Raw genomic sequence first — 23,423 nt, forward strand, 5'->3', positions numbered from 1 at the left:
GAACAAAGTTATTCATCGTACCACTATTTAGAAAAGTGAAAACCCAAAAACAATTATCCAACAAGGAAAGTTAATAGTGACACAACTATACTGTAGAAAATGATGAAGCCTTAGAAGAAATAATGTAAATTTGTATGTCCTAATAAGGAGTAAGAGAAAAATTAATGTTGCATATCCAAATGTGTAGTACTATTTTTCTAAAGAAATAATCACATGTGAATTTGCATATGTATCAGGAAAACTCTACAGGTTCTTAACTGGGGGATAATACTATAACCTAGAGGACAGTGTTGGGTGTCACAATGACTAGTTGGGGAGGGGGCGGGATGCTAAATTTCATCAATAACATGACAGCCCTACACAATAAAAACCATACCACACAAAAAACCAACATCACTCCTGTTGTGAAACACTAGGAAGAACACAAACCAAGTATTAACAGTGGTTACCTCTAGGATGTGGGAATGCAGGGCTACAGCATTTTACTTAAAACACTGTTGTTTGGATTTTTATGAGCATACACTGCTTCTGTAATTTAAAAAATCCTCAAAGAAAAATAATTTTAACACTATACTTTTACATGTTATTCTTTGTAAAGCAAGAATTTGTACTATTTTCCTCCAATCTTGGGAAACTTACTCACCTGCCCCCTCCTTCAAAACTAATTTGATTAATTGTGCTTTTAATATCATAACTTTCTGGAATATCATTTCTCTTCAACCTTTCCCCATTCCGACACATACCAGCTTTCATATTATCCTGCAAATATGCTTTAATCTCCTTTATATCCTTCACAAGCCCTCTCACTCCCTATACTTCCCCCTTATGCTACCATTCCTTTTCTATCTTTTCCCTCATAGCAAACTCCACTCATTCTGAGTTATTGTTATCTGCTACCTTCAATAAACTTTTGGGGAGCATTTATTATCTGTCAAACTGGGGATTCTGAGCAAATAAGATGAGGGGGAAGGCAAACACATAAACCGATGAGGCAGTATGTAACACTTCTTACTACCCTTTCCTTGAAAATCTCATTCCTTGGTTATCCTGACACCAAAACATAACTTCTCTTTTGCCTCTTCCTTCTCTATGTGAAATTTGGAAGTGTTCTGGAGTTTGGTCCTTCTAACTGCAGGCCTGACACTTGTATATGGCTGACAGAAGGTAACTAAGCACATGTCCACAGATGAACTCATCATCTTCCCTTCCCACTCCCCAAATCTAGCTTGAAATCTACCTATCTTTGACTCCTCTCCTTCTTTCAACTACAGCCAGTCAGTCTGGACAATTGCTGTCCATCTCTGCAATCTCTCTTCTTTCTCTTCTCACCTTCATTATCTACCACCTAGACTATTACAACTGATTACTAACTTGTCTTTCTGTCTCTGGGCTTAATTTCTTTGTTCAGAAATCCTGCTACGCAGAAAGTGGATCCCAAACTCTTCAGCCTAGAGTTTAAGCTTCTCAAAGTTCCAGCACACCTTTCTTTCCATATTGTCTAAGACACTTACTTACCATCATCTTATGCATAGTCCTCTTGGACTATTTACCATTCTCAAATACATTCCATTTTCCTGCTTTTCTAAAATACTCTTTCCCTCACCTCTATTAAAATTCTATAGTTCCTAATAGTCTAGTTTATAAATTACCTCTTTCATGAAGCCTTCCTGGTCATCTCTATCCTCCTCAATGAAAACTATTCTTTCCTGCCACACCCACTTAGTATCCTATTTGACCCATCATTACACCACATATCATGATCTGCATATTTTACCTATATCTACCAACTAGACTATCAGGTCCATAAATGCAGGAAATGTAGCTTACTCATCTGTGTATGTCCTATATTGTCTTGCCTAATGACTTTGGAACTTTTGACAATAGCTACTATAGTGGCTACAACTCACTTATTTCTAATAAGGTTAATTTACAATTTTAAAAATTCTGCATCTCTAACTGAAATTTTGCTTTATTAAAAATCAAATAGTGTAGAGTCTCTAGCCATCAGACACATTCATATCTGAATTAGCTTGAATTCATCTGGTAAATGGTAAATTCTCTCAATGCTTCTTTCTCTTGACCTCTCTCTCACTCAAATTGGCTGTTTTGTGTGTGTTTTCATTCCTCTTCCTCCACTCTCTTAATATCCTTTCTCCCACTGTAATTGTCTTTTTCTTCTTCCTTACTGCTCCCCAACTTCTTTTCTCTCCTTTGTATTCATGCCTATCTCCAACTCTATCTGTTATTTTATTTTTATTTTTGTCTGTGTTCATCCCTCAAAAGGATGAAAATTATATATGTATATATGTGTGTACTGTTTCTCAAATAGTTATTCAAACAATCTATAGTTTTAACTTGATTTTAATTTGTATGTCACCTCATTTATTTTTACAGTAAAACAGAACTACCTAATTAGTAAAGATCCCAAGTCCTATTATATAAACACATAAGACTAGTTAAAATGTTTATACTGTTAACTGGAAAAACAAACAAACAAGGTGCTACCTTTATACAAAAAGGGAAAATATGAATTTAATATCCACTAAACATTTAAAATTACCTAAGGGGGAAGTAAGAAATAGGGTTTATGAGGACAGGAATGAAAACACTTCTCTGAATATAATTAATTATAGTTTTGACTTTGGAATTGTATAAATGTCTAACATGTTCAAAATCAAAAATTTAAAAAGCAATCTCTAAAAATTGAAAACAAATTGAAACAAATAAATCTAACTGTATATTAATTTGGTGATATAAACACAGAGAAAAAATATTTCAAGATAATTTTAGAATACTATATTTTGATTGTATCCATAGTGAAATGTATATAACATCAAATTGCAAAAAAAAATTAAATTTCATTCAGTAGGCATATTGTTAGAAGTAATTCTAACAATTACTCTTTGGAATCTATTTTTATATATTATAGAATAAAGCAATTAATTATGAAATTATTCTTAGGAATACAGATTTTCAGTATAAAAGAGTTATAAATATAAAATCAGAGTTTAAATTAAAATCCTATAATGTTAACATCAGCTAGAAAAAAATTTTTTTTTTTCCCCAGGAATATATAGTTCCTAGTACTCTCCACTAAAAAGTCCTAAAATCAATGACAACATAATAATGATAAGCAACCCCAAACTATGATCTCTGAAAACCATTCCTAAAAGGAACCAGAGCTCTTTTGAGAAATGTCTAATTTTAATTTAGTTAATTTAAAACATTAAGTGTTAGTTTTAATAAATATCTGATTCCATTCCTCAAAAGAGCTCTAGAAAAAAATGTATAGGATGTGCTCTCTCTAAAAACAATAACTCTAACAAAGATTAATGGAGTTGGGTCAAAAGGATATTATACCAACATGAAAAGTTCCCAACCAGCCAAAGACAGCATAAACTGATCATTAAAAATCCCATAAATAACAACATTTGAAAAAAAAGAGATACAGCTACAAACAAAAAACTTTATTGCTTTTCACTGGAGATCATTAGGGCACCAAACTCTTACTCTAAAAAGTGTTTAAAATGAAGAACTGGGCATTGATTCTACCTTCCCTGAAACAAACCATACAAGGCAACCAAATCTCCCCTAGTTGATAGGAAAGGTTCTTTTCGAAGGAAGAATTCCATCCAAATAAATAAATAAATAAATAAATAAATAAATAAATAAATAAATGTAGATGGGGTGTGTGTGTGTGTGTGTGTGTGTGTAGCAAAATTGAAAAGTCGCCATTTTGCAAAATCATCAAACTGTCAGATGAAAAGATAGGGAATTTTACAGTGGAAAAATCAGTTACTGTTTAAGCCCCTGAATCTTAGCATCCCTAAGAGTAAGTCAACTAGATATTCTGTGCCTCTTGCTGTGTTACAATATGAAGTGTACATTACCACCTATGAACTATTTTGCCAAAAATACTTGAATCTGAATTTAGCTCTAACTTCTAGTTTAGAGGAAATGTAGGAGATAGGATATACTTCTTTAGGACAACTGGCCAGGTTCTTCAAGTTAATGACAGGGGAAAAGGAAAAATGCAGAGAAGACAGAAGGCAGACTCCTCCAGTTTATGAGACATACAAAACCATTCTCAAGATATAATCAGTTTAAAAAAAAATGATGACTCTATCTACATATCAATTTATGAAGCAAACGTTACTGTCTATCCAAGACGGTATGAGGAACTCTTTTGCAGAGAGAAGCAAATACTCTGTTTTGAGTGATAATGCGCTCTTCCTCCTCCATTGTTAATCTATAGATATCCTTTTGCAAAGAAGCAATAGTCTCTTGTTGCTCCATTCGTTTTCTCTTATAATGCTGACATTTTGCCTATAAGAAAGTTTTCAAAAAACATAATTATAGTATGTACATCTAGGACACACCGTTCTAACAATATTGTACACAAAACTATTTCACAGTTTCTATCAAGCTGCTTTGTTTAAGAACTTCAGTATTGAAGCTGTTTTTAAATGGGGGCTAGCTCCAGAAACATTAATGTCATAAATACAAAAATGTAACAAGTAAAATAGGAAGAAAATAGAGAAAATATAGTTTATAATTGCATGCATTCAAGGTTTCATAATAGTAAAAGAACCCAAGAACCTCCATAAAATTAAAGAAAAAGGAAATACATGGGAGAGTTTTGAGCTACTATGTTGAGAGCACATTGAAAAAAGCACAGGTAGAAGCGGGGAGACCAAGAGAAAAGCAGAAGAGAAATGAAGGTGACTTGGACCAGAGTAGAGACTAACAGAAGAAAGTTCAGAGGAAATGCAGGCACTCATAGTTTTAGACATGGAAAATTCTAGATGCCTATGAGACATACAGTAGAGATATTAAGTAGGCAAAGGGATATGAGTCTGGAATTAAGGGAAAAGGTCTGGGCTGTAGGTTTAAATTAGATGCTGTGAATTAGACTGAGCATCACCAAGGAAGTTAGAATATACATGAAAATGAAAATGAAAAGAGAGGATATTCTAAAAACCAAGGAAACACTCTCAACATGGGATAATGATAGGTCAAAAAAGGGAAAGACCAGTGAATTAAGGAACATGGAAGTTACCTATGACCTTGATGAGCTGTTTTAGTACTATCAGGTAAGAAAATATGTAACTCAGTACCTGTAAAGCTTTATGTTCTTTTTGAAGATCTTTCATTTTATTCTGCTGCTGGCAAACCCTATTTAGGGATTCATCCTCTAATTCACCAATTTTGGCTTTCACACTCTCCATAATTTGTTCCAAATCATTAGCTCGTTGTTCCTGATCTACTGCTCGGCATTTTTCTAGCTGAAGTTCATTTCTAATAAACACACAATTCCTTCTTTAGTAATAAGAATAAATCGCATCAATGAACTTACTCATTTAACAATATAATGAATTTCTAAAATTTATTTGCATTCTTAAAATTTCTCTTGTAACATAAAACAGAAGAAATATAGTACATATCTAAATTAAGCTATTACCAAAAGATTTATCTATTAAAAAGTTTTTAAACTTAATATTTAATCAAAATGGACAATTAAATTTCAAGGTTCTTTTCAAGGCAGTTATTTTTAGAATGCATACGACCTGGATACAAAAAATTCAAGAGAGATTTTCTTACTTAAGCTGTTGATTAGTTTCTATGAGCTCCTGGATCATCTTCTGTTGACATTCTGTTTCTTCTACCAATGTTTTCAAATTATGTCTCATCTTTTGTGATGACTGTTTATCAAAAATGATGAAATCTACATTTTTAAAAATGTAATACATATAGTAAAAATAAAACTAAGGTAGATTATTTAAGATAAAAACATTTTTAAAGGAAAAAGCTTTTTATCATAAGGGGCAAGAACAGGATCTGATTACCTTTTAGATCTGTTCTTTTTACTAGCGATAAAGGTCTTAAGCCATGTGTCATCAACAGCATATTTATGTTCTCCCATTCTGCTTCTTCCCGCTATGATTACAAAGGAGAGAGAAAAGGATCAACTTATGATATAAAGAAATACCCTCTGGTATATAATTTCCTTTGTTTTCAGAATAAGATTTTTTCTCTAAAAGTTTTTTAATATGAATTTATGCACATATAAAATTAAAACAATTAAAAAAAATACTTAGTAATTGCAGTGAACCAGACCTTAGGTTTTTGACTTAACTAAACAAGACCAGACCCCATTCAAAAGAAAACAGCTGCAAACTAGGTTATATTACCTGAATAGTAAAGAAAAAGTGAGTCACTTAGAAACAAGTGTCATTTTAACATGACTTAGTCACCGAAAAAAAACAACAACAAATACTAAAACATACCTAACTGGTCAGAAACAATAATTTAGTTCCTTATATAATGGATATGGTCTAACTATAAAAAGGAGTCTGTCCATCTACGTAACTGATTCTAGTAGAATCACTCAGAGACACTCAAGCCTTATATCCTTGATTCTAAATATGCATACCATAAACATCAGAGAGCAACTCTAACTCTCTAGATTAAGTGAATAAATACATAACAATGGGAAGAAAAAAGAAATAACATAAAATATGGATAGGAATAGAAATAGAGATGATTTTTTTTTTAAATCACACATTTAAATCCATGATATTAATAGTTTTATAATAGGCTTTTAATGCTAAATGATCAATTTTGAAATCACTGTGTGAGGTGCTTTATTTGCTTTTTAAGATATTAAGGTATATTCGTGAAAGAATAATTTGAGTGAATTTTCAGTGTTTAAGTGCATGAAAAATATAATTTACACAACAAATACATTTTTATTATTGGTATAGTATTTAAATATTGTAATAGCTTAAAGATTAATAATTTAGACAAAGCACCAAAAAAGTATTACTCTCCACATCCAAATGCCCCTGACATTAAAGAAACTATCAAGACAAAAAAGGAACAAAATATCCTGACTCTTTGATAATATTATGACTCAGAACAACACCAAATACATCTTTTCCTTTGACTTTCTTCTCCTTCTTTATCTTTTCTACATTTCTCCTCCCTCCCACGGCCTTTTCTCTAATTTATGCTTTAGGTCTTCTGGTCACAAAAATAAATGATGCAGAACGAAAATTATTGCTGATATCTGTTTTAGGAGCCAAAAGCTCTATGTGGGTATCTCAGTGGATGTCTACTAAAAAATGCTTTGTAAATAATGTCACAAATTTTCAACGATCAAATTATACATGTTGTTGCCTGAAACTTCTTTTAAGAGAAAGAACAATATAAACTGTTTGCAAATTCTGAAAAGAGCTGAGAATGGCATTTTTCAAAGTATGTGCTGTAGAATACTAATCTAATGAAATGTTCATCAGACTTGTGTTAAATAAGTAGAAAATGCTGCATATTAAAGCCTCTTTTTGGAGACTGATAGTATTGTGAAGTCTTAGAATAATTAAATCACATAACAGTCTTTAATCAAGCATTTCCTTGAATTGTTTTACTAAATTAAAAAATCCTTTTAAAGTAAGATTTTTCACATTTGTAGATGTAGTATTTGGTACATTCTTTGCAAAGCACTGGTTTCAAATATTTCAAGTTTACCTGTTTTTCAGTCATGAGTCTGATGATTTATTCGACTCCTGGGCTTTAGGTGCTGCTGGAGATAATAGTTTCGTTTGTAGAAACAAAGTAGAGATTGGCAATAAAAAATTTTGAGTTGCCTAAATTAAAACAGAAAAAAGTACAATAGGTGTTAAAATTATATTTTAAAGAGCCCACTACTCCTGGGCAATTTAAGTCATTCTTGTGTCAAAACTTTTGTAACTTCTTAGGCTGATTTAAAGAATGATTTAAAAAATGATCAGAATGAACATATCTTATAATGTTCTCTTCCACAAATAAAACATTATGGGGTTTTACACACAGACACACACACACACACACACACACACACTGCACACACACACAACTATTTAACTGGATAATGTGAAAAGCATGTGAGGCTAATAACTAAAGTGTTACCTTTTGGAAGCTGCTTCCAAAAAACCCAGAGAATTGTGTCTGACCCAAAGTTACAGGCAGGCCAGTCTAACAATTCACTGGAATAACTCCAGGGGTGAATGACGTGTCACTCTCTTAGGTAGCCTTTATTTCTAAGTAGATCAGAGGCTAGCAATAAAGAATTCTGCTTGACTGGTACACACAAAAGTTTATATGCAGTCTATCCTACCATTATCTGCTCTTGTTATCTAAGACTCTATCATTCTCAGAAAAAAATTTCCTTGTTTGATATATAGGTATAATTCTTCTTTCCAGAGACACACATTCATTACCATCATGGAATTTTAGAAGTTGAGAGGACCTTGGAAATTGTTTAATCTAAAATCTCTGTTTAATAGCTGACAGGCAAGAGTGCAGGGAGAGCTGTACCAATACATCAGGTACTATAACCATCTGAGGCCCAGAGAGGTGAAATGATCTTCCTAGGATTGATTAGAAACAGGCCTCTTTGCTGCCAGTTCATCATGTCTTCCAAAGCACTCTTCTGCCCTTCTGTAGAGATAGAGAAATCCAACTAACAATTTACTAGTCACCAAAAATTAATTTTCAGCTAATCCTATTAACATGTTATAAATTCTTAAATTCTGCCATTTTTGCTGCTTCACATCATAGAGTCTTCTCACCCTTTAAACTCTGCTCTCTTTCAACAACTCAATATGTTCGTCCCTCTTGCCCTCATTTTAAATAAAGATCCTTTTTGAAAATGTCAGCCAACTTCGGCTGCTACCACCTTTCAGCTAGTTTTTTTTTTAACTTGTAATTAGAGAAATTTTCAAAAATACACAAAAGGAGAGAGAGTATAATGAACTCATGCATTTATCAATCCAGATCCAATGATAACCAACATTCTTCCATTCTTGTATCATTTCTTCCTCACCCACTTATATTTCTTATATAGCACTAATATATTTTTTAAACATAAACTCAATAGCATTAGCATACTCAATAAAAATAACAATTCCTTACTGTCAGTTACTATCTAGTCCATATTCAATTTCCCCCAAATATCTGTGATCTTTTTAAAGGTCTACATATAGCATTCTTAAGTTCCTTTTAATCTGTAACACTCCCACTCCTACTCCCTCCTTTTTTAACATGTCATTTATTTGTTGAAGAAACAGGCCATCTGTCTTGCAGAATTACCCATATTTCAGATTTGGCTTATTGTATTGTCGTCATTTAACATATTTCTCCATCCCCTATATTTCTTGTAAACTAGTTACATCTAGAGGCTTTATTAAATTCAGGTTTAGTATTTTTTGGCAAGAATACTTCAGAGCCACTGGTGCTGTTTTCTTCCTACTGCATCATCATGAGGAGTCAGCCAGAGTTTTAAAGTGAAAAGAATATACCATATAGATCAGACAAATGGGAGAGGGAGGGTAGATATCAATGTAAGAGAATCCCTCAAAAGAACGTGAAGCCACATATTCTGGCAATCTTCCTAACAGCCATACAGGACTTCTTTCAAATCTTCAAAGTGTCATCTCCCTCCCAGTTCAAGGCCTAAGCACTCTTAACCTCTTCTTCACTTAGTTAACTCATACTTGACCTTCAGATCTCAGCTCGAATTTCTTTCTTCAGGGAAATCTCCCCTGATCCCATGACTAGATCAGGTCCTCTTGTTATATGCTCTTGTAGCACTGTAAAGAATAAAGTATAGAAATTTAGAGTTTGGAGTCAGGTGGCCTAAGTGACTACCAGCTTAACCGCTTATTAAACTGATTGACATGGACCAATTCATTAACATCTTTGAGCCTTGATTTCTTCATTTGTAAAAGAGAGAACACAGTAATAACACCACACCTCATAGGTTAAATCAGCAACATGTAGAAAATATTTAGTATAAGTGCCTGACACGTAGAAACTTATAGATAATTGGTAACTGTTGTCATATATAAATATGCTGAATGAAATGGATCTTACCTAATCACATCGTCATAAATTATCTTAGACTTTTCTACAAATTACTCAGCTAACTATCTAGTACAAGTTGTTTTACATAAATATGTCTAGGTAATAATAAATTCCATGAGATAAGTAGCCTACTTTTTGGTAAGGGTATAGTAGGCAATTCTGCCTCTAATGACAATGATAAAGAAAGCCAAATAAAATGTTAAAAAAATTTTCTTATAAGCATTAAAGAACTAACAAGATAATGAGGAATTACTAGCCTCCTCCCCACCTCCCCCCCAAAATAGAGAAGAATCCACTTTTTCCCTAAAGGCATTTGCCAACTCTAAAGAAAAAACTATGAGAATGAGTGCTAAAGAGAAAAGCCACCACCCATTTAAAATTGTTACCTGGGCTATAACTATAACTCTCAGTGTAAGGGTGAATCAGAAGTAAACCACCTCTCCTATGAACTGAAACCTGGCTTTCCCTTCTCTATGTCATTCCAGTATCTCAAGAAGGTCCAAGTTAATAGTGTTCCAAGGACCTGGCAGAAGCAAATGATACCTTGGGAAAAAGGCCTCAAATTATGCCCACAAAAACTGTTTAAAGTACAATATCCAGAAAATAGTCAAAGATAACCAACTCATATAGGAAACAAAACATAAAGAGAACAAAAGCAATAGTCAAAAGAAACTAATCAACAAAGAAAGACTTCTGATGTTGTAATTATTTGGCACAGATTGTAAAATAACTGTTACAATGTTCGAAGAAATAAAAATAAAAACTTGAAACTTCTGACAGAGAACTATAAAAAAAAATAGAACAAAAAATTACAATAATTTAAATTAAGATCTTAAATCATAGGCTTAGAGCAGAAGAGGAAAGTAAATGAATTAGAAAGGAAGTTAGAAGAGACTACTCACCTTTTTAGTTCTCTATGCTGCATTCAGGAAAACACAGAAGAGATGCACTTGGCATCCAAAAAATATAGGAAAGAATGGAGCAGAAGCAGCATTTGAAGATACAACTAAGAAGTTTTGAGAGCCAATGAAACACATAAATCCAAAGTCTAGAAGCCCAATGTAATAGTGCATTTGGATAAAGGGGGGGGGGTGGGAGTGGGGAATCACACCTATCATATTAAAGTACAGAAAAACAAAGACATAGAAAAAATTTTCAAGCAGTTATAGAAAAAATGATTATCTTCAAAGGAATGACAATTGGAATGTCAGCTAACTTCTTAGCAGTAAGAATGAAGTTTATGCACAATAACAAAAATATATTAGCTGGGAGTAAGGTAAATAGAAAAACAAAGTGTTCTGATTTTATCTATAATCCAGGAGAAGGGTTAAGGATCTATTAACACCAGGCTTTTGTAAGTTAAGGATGCTTGAGAATTTCCAGGATAACAGCTAAAGAACAGAACACAAATGTGTAATTTCTTAACTCATAAAGCGGAGAAAGAAACCATGATGAATAAAAATGAATCCCAAAGGAGAGAAAAATAAACAGAGAACAAAGACAAAAACATGATAATACAGTAGACTTAAACCCACATCTGTCATTATATTAAATGTAAATGGATTAAATGTTCCAGTTAAAAAAGACTGTCGAGCTGAATTAAAAAAAAAAAAAACCAACTATATGTGGTTGAAGGAAAAAAGACATCTAAACCATTAAAAGTCCATAAAATATAAACATACAGAATAGTAAAAGTAAAAGAATAAAGAAAGGATTGATAGCTTGGGAACAGCACAGTTTAATCTCTCAATCTCTACATAAAAAGAGAAGCAACTAGGTAACAATGACAAAACCAAAGAACAATATTTATATCAAAACATAAGGGTGTAGGGACAAATCACTAACAGCCAGAAGAACTTCCGGGTATCAGCATCTGTGCAGGAAGACAAAAAAAGCAATACACAATATCTAACAGTTATGAGAACAAGAGGATTCCCAAATCATTGATATTTGATAATATTCACTTTTACACTAACATGAAAACAGCAGGTAAAACTGGAAGGGATTTTGCTCTCTCTTGCCATAAGAAGGACTAAAAATGTTGGAGACCTTTAACACTTAAAATTGACATGCTAGGGGTCCATGACAGGACCCATAATAAAAAGAAACTTCTGGAAATGGAATAAAAATTGAGCAAGGCAGAGACAAAGGAAGGGTAGGTTAAGATCAAAATGAGATGGGGAACAGAGCCAGGAATTCTCAGAAAACAAACTACCATATTTTCGAACAGTACACAAAAGCAACAGGAGAGGGAAGTCTGTGGGCCACGACAAACAAACAAACAACCAAAACCTTCCTCCAAATATCAGGATTCTGTGATCTGATCTCTGATTAATGTTTTTGATCTTGGAGGAGCAAAAAAGCAGGGGTAGTTACCGCACCTACCCTTACTGCTATAAGCCCCTACCACTCCAGCTAAAGTGACTTCCAGGGGATTTAAAGGACTGTCATTCTTTTCTTTTTCCCCTTCACTTTTCCCTTTTCCTCCTTTTGAGAGCCAGACATTAAAGACTAGGACATTTAAAAGCAAATGCATACACGAAGAATAAAAAGTTACTGCACATGCCCAGGGAAATGTTCGCACTGAAAAAGACCTGAGAATACCTTAAGTTTACACCTCAGGCTGACCGTCAGGGCAGAGACAGCCTACAACAATTTAAAAAAGTAATAAATAAACAAAAATGAAACCCAGAAAACCTTGGTGAAGGAAAATATGACTTCCAGAGTTACCGCATTATTAGATTCAAATGTCCAGTTTTCAAAAAAAAAACGAGGCATACAAAGAATCAGGAAAGTATGGACATTTAAAGAAACAAAAAACAAAAAACAGAAACTGTCCTTGAAAAACAAAAAAGACCTGATGGCAGATCTATTAAACAAAGACTTTAAACCAATCATCTTAAAGATGCTCAAAGAACTAAAGGAAGATGTGAAGAAAGTCAAGAAAACAATATATGAACAAAACTGAAACATTAATAAAGAGATGGAAAACCTAAAAAGAAATCAAAAAGAAATTCTGGAGTTAAAAAATACAATAACTGAAATAAAAAATTCAATAGAGGCTCAAAGGCAAATTTGAGCAGACAAAAGAATCAGTAAATTTGAAGGTAGGACAATGGAAATTATTAAGTCTAAGGAAGGAAAGAAAAAAAATTGAAGAAAAGTGAACAGTGCCTAAATACCTGTGGGACACCATTAAGGAGGCCAACATACAAACTGGTAGTCCCAGAAGAGGAAAAGAGGGAGGCAGAAGGAATATTTTTTAAAATAATGGCTAAAAACTTCCTAAATCTTTTGAAAGACACAAATACACATATTCAAGAAGCTCACAGAACTCCAAGTAAGAACAACTCAGAGACATACACCAAGAAACTTATAATCAAACTTTTGAAAGACAAAGAGAATCTTGAAAGCAGCAAGCGAGAAGCAACACATCACATACAAGGCATACTCAATAAGATCACCAGCAGATTCCTCATCAGAAACTTTGCATGTCAGAATGTAATGGGAAAATATATTCAAAGTGCTAAAAGAAACTGTCAATCAAGAATCCTATATCTGGCAAAACTGTCCAGAAGTGAGGAAGAAATTAAGACATTCCCAGATAAACAAAAGCTGAGGGAGTTCATTACCATTAGATCTACAAAAAATGCTAAAGGGAATCCTGCAGGTTGAAATAAAGGGACAACGAACAGTAATTCAAAGCCATTATGAAAAATTAAGTATCTCAGTAAAGGTAAATGGCATGGTAAATAACATGGGCAATTATAAAAGCTAGTATTATTATGAGTTTGTAACTCCACTTTTTGTTTGCTACATAATTTAAGAGGCAGATAGATATTTTAATATTCGCAAAAGCGAATATTATTGTAACTTTGGTTTGTAATATCACATCTCATTCTCTACAAAATTTAAGAGGCTAATAATGCACTTAAAAGAATTATTAGTTTATGTTTTGGGATACACATGTATAAAAATATAATTGTGTGACCCTGCATGACATCAACGACTGAAAGGGGGGATGGAGCTATAAAGGAGAATTTTAATGTTATTTAGGTTAAGTTGTTATAAATTAAATTACAATATTTTAACTTTAGGATGTTAAATGTAATCCCTGTGATAACCACAAAGAAAATAATGATGGAATATATACAAAAAGAAATGAGAAAGGAATTTAAACATTTTACTACCAAAAAATCAAAGAAACACAAAAGAAGACAGTGATACAGGAAATGAGGAACAAAAAGAGGATATGAAAAATAGCAAAATGACAGAAAGAAGTCCCTATTTATCAGTAATTACTTTAAATGAAAATGGATTAAATTTTCAATAGATTGGCAGAGTGAATTTAAAAATATGATCCAACAATATGCTGTCTAAAATAGAATCACTTTAGATTGAAAGACATGAAGAGGTTAAAAGTAAAAGGACAGTAAAAGAAATTCATGGAAATAACCAAACGAGAACAAAGGTGGCTATATTAACATATGTTAATATATGTTAACATATAACATAACAAAATAGACTTTAAATCAAAAAAGGTTATAAGAGACAAAATAAGTACATTACATATTAGTAAAATGTTCAATACAGCAATAAGATTTAACGGTTATAAACATTTATGCACTTAACAGACCATCAAAACATATAAAGCAAAAATTGACAGAATTTAAGGAAGGAAGCTCTACAGTAATAGTTGGAGACTCTAATAACCACTCTCAATAATGGATAGAACAAGGAGACTGAAGATAAATAATAAAACAAAAGACTGGAAAAACACAATAAACCAACCAGATCTAACAGATATATATACAAAGAACACTCTACCCAACAACAGAATAGTCTTCTGAAGTGCACAAAAGACATTTTCCATGATAAACAACATGTTAGGCCAAAAATTAAGTCATGATAGATTTAAAAAGATATCACACAAAGTATATTCTCTGACCACGGTAATATAAAGGTAGATATCAATAACAAAAGTAAAACTGAAAAACTAATAAATTTATGGAAATTAAAACAATATACCTTTAAACGACCAATGAATCAAAGAAGAAATCACAAGGGAAATTAGAAAATATTTAGAGATTAATAAAAATGAAAACACAATATACCAAAACTTATTGGATGAGGAAAATTTAGTTATAACTGTTTACATTTAAAAATAAAATAAAATAAAATAAAGATCTCAAATTAATCACCTAATTTTAAAACTTATAGAATTGGAAAAAGAAAAAAAACTAAACCCAAAGCTAGTTAAAAAAAAAAAAAAAAGGAAATAATAAAAATTAGAGCAGAGATAAGAATAAAGACTAAAAAAGCAACAGAGAAAAATCAATGAAATAAAAAGTTATTTGAAAAAAGATCAACAAAACTGACAAACCTTTAGCTAGGTTTTAGATAGGAAAAAAAGGTAGAAGACTAAAACCAGAAATGAAAGAGGGGACATTACTACCAATTATACAGATGAAAAATAAAAGAGAGTACTATAAACAACTGTATGCCAACAAATTAGATAACTAAGATGAAATGAACACATTTCTAGAAATACAAAGCCTACCAAGACTAAATTACAAAGAAATAAGAAATCTGACTAGACCTATACCTAGTAAGGAGACTGAATCAGTTATCAAAACTCTCCCAACAAAGAAAAACCTTGGACCTGGTGGCTTCACTGAGGAATTCTGACAAATGTTTAAAGAAAAACTAACACCAATCATTCTCAAAATTTTCCAAAAATTGAAGAGAAGGAAAAATTCCTAACTCATTTTTGGAGGCCAGCATTACCCTAATATGAAAGTCAGACAAAGACAATAAAAAAAAAAAAAAGAAAACTAATGACCAATATTCCCTGCTGAACATTGATGCAAGAATCCTCAATAAAACACTAGTAAACCAAATTCAGCAGCATAATGAAAGGATTATACACCATGACCAAACAGGAGTTATTCCTGGAATGTAAGAATAGTTCAACATATGAAAAATGATCAATGTAATACACTAAATTAATGAAATAAAGAAAAAATCATCTCAACTGATGTGGAAAAATCATTAGACAAAATCCAACAATCTTTCTTAATAAAAACACTCAACGAACTAGGAATAGAAGAAAACTACCTCAACATAATAAAAGCTATATGTGAATAACCCACAGTGAACACCATACTCAATGGTGAAAGACTGAAAGCTCTTCCTCTAACATCCAGAATAAGGCAAGGATGTTCATATTTGCCGCTTCTGTTCTAATTTTCTAATCAAACCAATTAAGCAAGAAAGAGAAATAAAAGGCACCCAAATTGGGAAGGAAGAAGTAAAACTATCTGTTTGCAGATGGTATGATCTTATATGTAAAAAATCCTAATTACACACACACACACACACACACACACACACACACACACACTACCTACCTACCTGTTGGAACTAATAAATTCATCGAAGTAGCAGGATACAAAGACAACATACTAACATCAATTGCATTTCTATGCATTAACAATAAACAATCCAAAAAGGAAATTAAGAAAATTCCATTTACGATAGGCTCAAAAAATAAAATGTATAGAAATAAACTTAACCAAGGAGGTGAAAGATTTCTACAATGAAGACTACAGTACCCTCCCACCCCCTCTGCTTATCTGCTGGGGCTATGTTCCAAGACCCCGCTCCCCATGAACGCCTGAATCTGCGGATAGTACTGAACCCTACATATACTGTTTTTTCCTACACATACATACCTACGGTAACTTTAATTTATAAATTAGGCAAAGAGATTAAGAACAATAATAATATAGGACAATTTTAACAATATACTGTAAAATTAGAAAGCCATATGCAAAAGAATGAAACTAGACTGCTATTTGTTACCATATACACAAAAAAATTAACTCCAAATGGATCAAAGACCTAAATATAAGACCCGAAACAATAAAATGCATAGAAGAAAACATAGGTACTAAACTTATGGACCTTGGTGTTAGAGAGGATTTTATAAATTTGACCTTAAAGGCAAGGGAAGTAAAATCAAAAATAAATAAATGGGACTATATCAAACTAAAAAGTTTCTGCACATCAAAAGAAACCATCGACAAAACAAAGAAGCAACCAACCAAATGGAAAGAGATTTTTGCAAACAACATCTCTGATAAGGGGCTAATATTCAAAATATATAAAGAACTCAACTCAACAACAAAAGACAATCCAATTAAAAATGGGCAGAGAGTCTAAACAGACACTTCTCCCAAGAAGACATACAAATGGCCAACAGATATATGAAAAAATGCTCAACTTCACTATTAGGGAAATGCAAATCAAAACCAAAATGAGATACCTTACACCTGTAAGAATGACTATTATCAACAAGACAAGCAGTAAGTAAATAACAAGTGTTGGAGAGGTTGTGGGGAGAAGAGGAACCCTCATACATCGCTGATGGGAATGTAAATTGGAATAGCCGCTATGGAAAACAGTATAGAGGGTCCTCGAAAAATTAAAAATAGAATTACATATGACCCAGCAAGCCATCTTCTGGGTATCTACTCGAAAAATTTGAAAACATTTATTTGTAAAGATAGATGTATCCCTATGTTCATTTGCAGCACTATTCACGGTGGCCAAGAAATGAAAACGACCAAAGTGTCCATCAATAGATGATTGGATAAAGAAGATATGGTACACATATATACTGGAATGTCACAAGAAAAGATAAAATAATGCCATTCGTGACAACATGGATGGATCTTAAGAATATCATGCTAATTGAAATAAGACAGACAGAAAAAGAACCATATGATTTCACTCATACGTGGGATATAAAACTGAAAGCAATAAATTATTAAGACAAACAAAAACTCATAGACACGAACAGTATAATGTTCAGCAGAGGGAAGGGGGGAGAAAGAAGGTAAAAAAGGGTAAAGGGGATCTAATACATGATGACAGAAGGAGATTTGACTTTGGGTGGTGAACACAATGCAAACTACAGATGATGTATTCTAGAACTGTACACTTGAAACCTATATAATTTTATTAACCAATGTCATCCCAATAGATTTAATTAAAACATAAAAAAAAGAAAGGGAGGAAAAAAACAATATACTATAATAAAAGTTATGTGAATGTGGTCTCACTTAAATTATCTTATTCCTTAAATTACTATACTCACCCTTCCTCTTGTGATAATGTGAAATGATATAATACCTACATGATGAAATGACATGAAGTGAATGACATAGGTATTGAGACAGTTAGGCTATAATAAGGGTTATCTGAATACAAATACTGTTAAACTGGGACAATCGATCTGATAACCAAGATGGTTACTAGGTGACAAACAAGCAAGTAGCATATAAAGTATGGATAAACTGGTCAAAGGGATGAGTCACATCCCAGAGGGGACAGAGCAGGACAAAATAAGATTTAATCATGCTCGAATAGAGAGCAATTTAAAACTTATCAATTGTTTGTTTATAGAATTCTCCATTTAATATTTTCGAACCACAGTTGAGCATGGGTAACTAAAACTGTGGAAAGCGAAACTATGGATAAAGGGAGATTACTGTACAAAATATGTTCAAAGAAATTAAAAAGACATTAATAAATCATTATACATCCTATGTTCCTGGATTGGAAGACTTAATATTATGTCAGTACTACCCAAACCAATCTATAGATTCAATGCTATCCCTACCAAGACCCCAGTGACATTTTTTGCAGAAATAAAAAGCCATCCTAAAATACATATTGAATCTCAAGGGACCCTAGATAGCCAAGACAATCTTGAAAAAGAAGAATAAAGCTGGAGGACTCACACTTTCTGATTTCAAAACTCACTGCAAAGCTATAGAAATCAAAAAAGTTGAAACTGGCATAAAGACAGACATGAAGACCAATGGAGTTGAACAGACAGCCCAGAAATAATTCCCTGCATATATTGTCAAATGATATTCAACGAGAGTGCCAAAATCATTCAATGGGAAAAGGACAGTCTCTTCAATAAGTAGTGCTGAGAAAACTGGATATCCATATGCAAAAGAATGACGTTAGACCCTTACCCAACACCATATACAAAAATTAACTCAAAATGAATCAAAGACCTAAATATAAAAGCCAAAACTACAAAACTCTTAGAAGAAAACATAGGGTAAAAGCATTATGACACTGGATTTGGTGCTGATTTCTTGGCTATGACACCAAACACAAAGGCAATAAAAGAAAAAAATAAATTGAATTTCAGGAAAATTAAAAACTTTGTGCACCAAAAGATACTATCCACAGAGTAAAAGGCAACCCACAGAATAAAAGAAAATACTTGTAAATCATATATTTGATATGAGATTAATATCCAGAATATATAGAGAACTCCTAAAACTCCACAGCAACAAAAAAACAATCCGATTAAAAAAGGGGCAAAGAACCTGAATAGACATTTCTCTAAAGAAAATACAAAAAATGGCAAATAAATTCATGAATTAGGTAAATTCAAATCAAAACTACAATGAGATACCACTTCACATCCATTTGGATGGCAGCTACCAAAAACAACAACAACAACAACAACAAAAGTAACAAGTGTTGGCACAGATGTAGAGAAATGGGAACGCTTGTGCACTGCCAGTGGGAATGCAAAATGGTATAGCCTCTGTAAAAAGCAGCATAGTGATTCTTCAAAAATTAAATGTGGAATTACCACATGATCCAGCAATTCTATTTCTATTTCTGGGTATATACTCAAAGAATTGAAAGCAGGGTCTCCAAGAAATATTTGTACATCCATGTTCACAGCAGTTTTATACACAATAGCAAAACTGTATTAGCAAATCAAGTGTCTACTGACAGACGAATGGATAAGCAAAATGTGGATAAGCAAAAAATGGATAAGCAAAATATTAGCCACACAATGGAATGTCATCAGCCTTGAAGAGGAAGTAAGTTGACATATGCTACAACAGGGGTGAACTTTGAGGACATTGGCCAGTCACAATAAGATAAATGTTGTATGATTCCACTTATATGATGTGCTCAGAGTAATCAAAATCATAGAAACAAAGTAGAATGGTGGTTGCCAGGGCCTTGGGGAAATGGCAAGTTACTGTTTAACAGGTATGAGATTCAGGAAGAAGAAAACAATGACAAATTATGCCCCTCCTATGGTCTTGCACACCATCGCCTAGAGAATCTTAGTCTGATCCAGTCTGGAATCCAGCCACCAATGTGCAGAAATGACTCAAGACAGAGGAGCATATTAAACTGTACATGATTATACAATCAGCAAAATCCAGGCTATAGAATATACAGGTCAAATGACCCAGATAAAGGAACAGAGAGAGAATATACGGATTGAGATTTTTGTTTGTTTTTGTTTTTAATAGGCAAAACTACATCATAATGTCTAGGATTATGCATTTGTGAAAAAACTTTTTTAAACACAACGAAGCAATTATTACTTCAGAAGAATGGCCACTAATGGGAGTACAGAATTAACTGTGATTGGGTGGGGCAATGGAGCAGCTCTGGCATGCTAGCACGGTTCTATACCCTGACCTGGGGGGTATACATTTGGTATGTGTGTTCTTTTCTGTTTGATTTCAAAATAAAGATTCATTTTACAATGAAGATGTTGTTAAATAACAATAAAAACAAAAGTAAAGGAAATACTAACCAAAAAAAAGCTGGTATAGCTCTGTAGCCAGCTTGTCTGGGTTAGAACTGTGAATTCTGCCACACAGTCAGAAAAATACTATCTCTGTGCCTCGATTTCCTTATCATAAAATAAGGATAATAAAAGCATTTAGCTCACAGGGTTGTTGTAATATACAAGCATACCTCAGAGTTATTGTGGGTTTGGTTCCAGATCATTGCAATAAAGTGAGTCACAAATTTTTGGTTCCTAGAGCATATAAATGTTTATACTATACTGTAGTCTATTAAATGTGCAATAGCATCATGTCTAAAAAACAATGCACATACTTTAGTTTTAAAAAAATTTTATTGCTAAAAAAATAAATGCTAACCATCATCTGAGCCTTCAGGAAGTTGTAATCGTTTTGTCTATGAAGGGTCTTACCTTCAACTTGTAGAGAATGCAGTATCTACAAAGCACGGTAAAGTGAAGCACAATAAAATGAGGTATGCTTATAGAAAGGAAATAGAATAGTGCCTGGCACACAGCAAGACAGAAGGTGATTAGAGTTGCTGACCAGCTATCTGTGATATCTTAAACAGTTACTTAGTCTCTCTGGGTTTCAGTTTCCTTAACTGAATTTAAAATAACTACATGATAGGATTACCAGAAGGTCAAAAGGAAATATAATGTACCTAGTCGTCAATAAATAATAGAGCCTTTCCATAACCTTCCAACATCCAGAGAGTCATTTGCCACATCAGACACAGCTTAGTCATAGCACATTCCTCTTGCACTTTTTACCTGTCATCCAAGTTGATCTCAATGAAATGATCACCCAGTGAATCTCACGTCTGAAACTGGATCTTCATCTAGGTTTCAAAAAAATAAACACAGAAAATCTTAAAATGTTTAACCTCACAGTAAGAATGGTCTTGTGTTATTCCCAGAGCAGGCATCCGTGGTACCAGTAACCACTGAAATGAAGCTGGAAAAACTGAAGTAATTAATGGACTCCCAATGCTCAACATTGGAGTCCCTATTTTTTCTCCCTTCTTAACCTTCCTCTCTCTGCTGGGGGTCCAAATCTATCATTGTCTATCATCAATTCTGACTTCTAGCTCCAAAGGTAGAATATTCTCATTTGCAAGGATACTAAAAAGGAGCATTCTCAGAGAGACAAATACCACTGAACACAAAAGGCAAAGGCAGAAGAAAACTGTCTCAATTCCACCTGTAACCAAGCCCTCCTTTTAGAGGTCCGCACTATGAAATTAAAGTGCCAATAATTTGTAGCAGACTTTCCCCATTCAGGCTGTGACAGGAAACAGCTGGAACTTTGAGTCTCAAGAAGGTGAAACCAAAGGCTAGCCAAGGCAGAAGCTATAGCTTTTAGCAGTGTCATAACACCCTTAAAGACTGTGAGAACAGGGGCTGCAAGTTAGGAATTTGTACTTGGCATAGAAAGCCAAATGCAATGAAGCAAAACAGCTATATCTTCCAGCACTGTCCGGGTATGAAGCCCCTGTAACATGCACTATACATTAAAATGTAATTATTTTTCACTTTTGGGGAGAACGCTGGAAATAACAAACCATGGCAAGAAACTGTTCTTTCTCAAGTGAGTTACATTAAAATCTGTAACTAGCTTTTTCAAAAGCATATATTTCACATTCTTGCAGTAAATGGAACATGCAATGTTTTCAAAGTCTCTACTGTCTATTAAAGGCAAAAGCTCTATTCTAAAAATATACCAACATGCTGTTTAATGGTCCTAAGAAGAATTGAATCTACCGCAAAGACATGGAGTTAGGACTGGATATCATCTCGACCAAATCATTCTGCCCTAGCAGAGGTTACATAAAGGGGCCAGAATACACCTCTCCCCCAAGGTGGGGCAGAAACTAAGGTAAAACCCCTAGTCGGACTTCTTCCCCAAGGTGGGGCAGAGGAGGCCCGGGTCTACTCCGCAAACTGAAAGTGAAAAACTCATGCAAAGGACTGAAGTCAATATGGGTAATACCTGCACGGTGTTTAAAATTATCAAGAAAATAAAGTGGTAGTAGAAACCCCTTTCTGATTGGTCTCTACGTTACGAGTCTCTTAGCCTTCTGACATTTCCACCTCGGTGATTTTCTTAATAGAATCAAATTAGACTGTATCAAATCGAAGGCCCCCGAATCTGGAATGAGCCTAATAAACAAGAGAAAGGGATACCACCAACCCCTTCGCACATACCACTACAGTTTTGCTCTGAGTCCTCACTAGCCAAGCAATCTTCTCAGACTCGTTGACACAGACAAGTGGAGCGGGGTCAGCTCTGGCCGACTCTTGCGGATGGAGTAATTATCTACAACTTATCCAGAATCCAGTCTGCACTGGACAATTCTAAGCTTTACACTTACTGCCCCATTTAACCTTCTTGCAAGGAAAGAATTATCAGCTGTATTCTATAAATGAAGAAACTGAGGCGCTAAGACGTTACTTAAGATGCCAAAGAACACAAAGGGCGGGGAGTCAGGGCTCGAACCAGGTTTATCAGGTCCCCAGTCCTAACACTGGGATTTTCAATTGGCGCGAACCCGTCCCAGGCTGCTCCTCTCTGGGGGCCCCCAGGGATCAGCTTGACCACTTGCAGGGCCTAGGTCATTTTCGGGGACTGGCGCTCTACCCAACGCCTCTGAAGCCCAAGCGACCCTCACCTTCCTCAGCCGCCGCCTCCCACCAGCAGCGAGCCCAGCCCTGCCGGCTCAGCAGCCTCGGGCCCCGCCTCCGCGACCGTTACCGCGCAGTGGGAGGCAGACCAATCAATCGAGCTCGAGCGCGTCGAAGGGACTCGATCGGCTCCGCTTCCGCTGAAGGCCCAGAGCGATTTTCTCCGGTCGCACGGGAGGCTGGGACG

General features: G+C 34.1%; 1 protein-coding gene across 2 annotated transcripts; it reads right to left on the reverse strand.

Moving 5' to 3' along the window:
• Positions 1-4,049: 4,049 nt before the first annotated feature.
• On the reverse strand, positions 4,050-23,363 carry LOC120582135 (centrosomal protein of 70 kDa-like). 2 transcript variants are annotated; one of them, XM_039837288.1, is made up of 8 exons: positions 23,224-23,363; positions 21,326-21,393; positions 9,539-9,629; positions 7,528-7,646; positions 5,847-5,937; positions 5,602-5,725; positions 5,118-5,298; positions 4,050-4,326 (listed from the first exon to the last, which is right to left on the reverse strand). In XM_039837288.1, the coding sequence occupies exons 4-8, from the start codon at positions 7,540-7,542 to the stop codon at positions 4,153-4,155; spliced, it is 585 nt and encodes a 194-aa protein (XP_039693222.1). In that variant the 5' UTR covers positions 7,543-7,646; positions 9,539-9,629; positions 21,326-21,393; positions 23,224-23,363; the 3' UTR covers positions 4,050-4,152. The 2 variants fall into 2 exon arrangements, with proteins under 2 accessions (XP_039693222.1, XP_039693223.1); XM_039837289.1 differs by lacking the exon at positions 23,224-23,363 and adding an exon at positions 22,760-23,116.
• Between the last annotated feature and the right edge of the window lie 60 nt (positions 23,364-23,423).

Source organism: Pteropus medius, unplaced genomic scaffold, assembly GCF_902729225.1.
Source record: "Pteropus medius unplaced genomic scaffold, Ma_sr-lr_union100, whole genome shotgun sequence".
Classification (NCBI taxonomy): Eukaryota; Metazoa; Chordata; class Mammalia; order Chiroptera; family Pteropodidae; genus Pteropus; species Pteropus medius.

Coding starts and splice junctions, on each gene's coding strand:
- LOC120582135 (XM_039837288.1), bottom strand. Junction 5,726..5,846: donor AAAAAGAACAGATCTAAAAG/GTAATCAGATCC, acceptor TTAAAAATGTAG/ATTTCATCATTTTTGATAAA. Junction 4,327..5,117: donor AAGAACATAAAGCTTTACAG/GTACTGAGTTAC, acceptor ACTTTCTTATAG/GCAAAATGTCAGCATTATAA.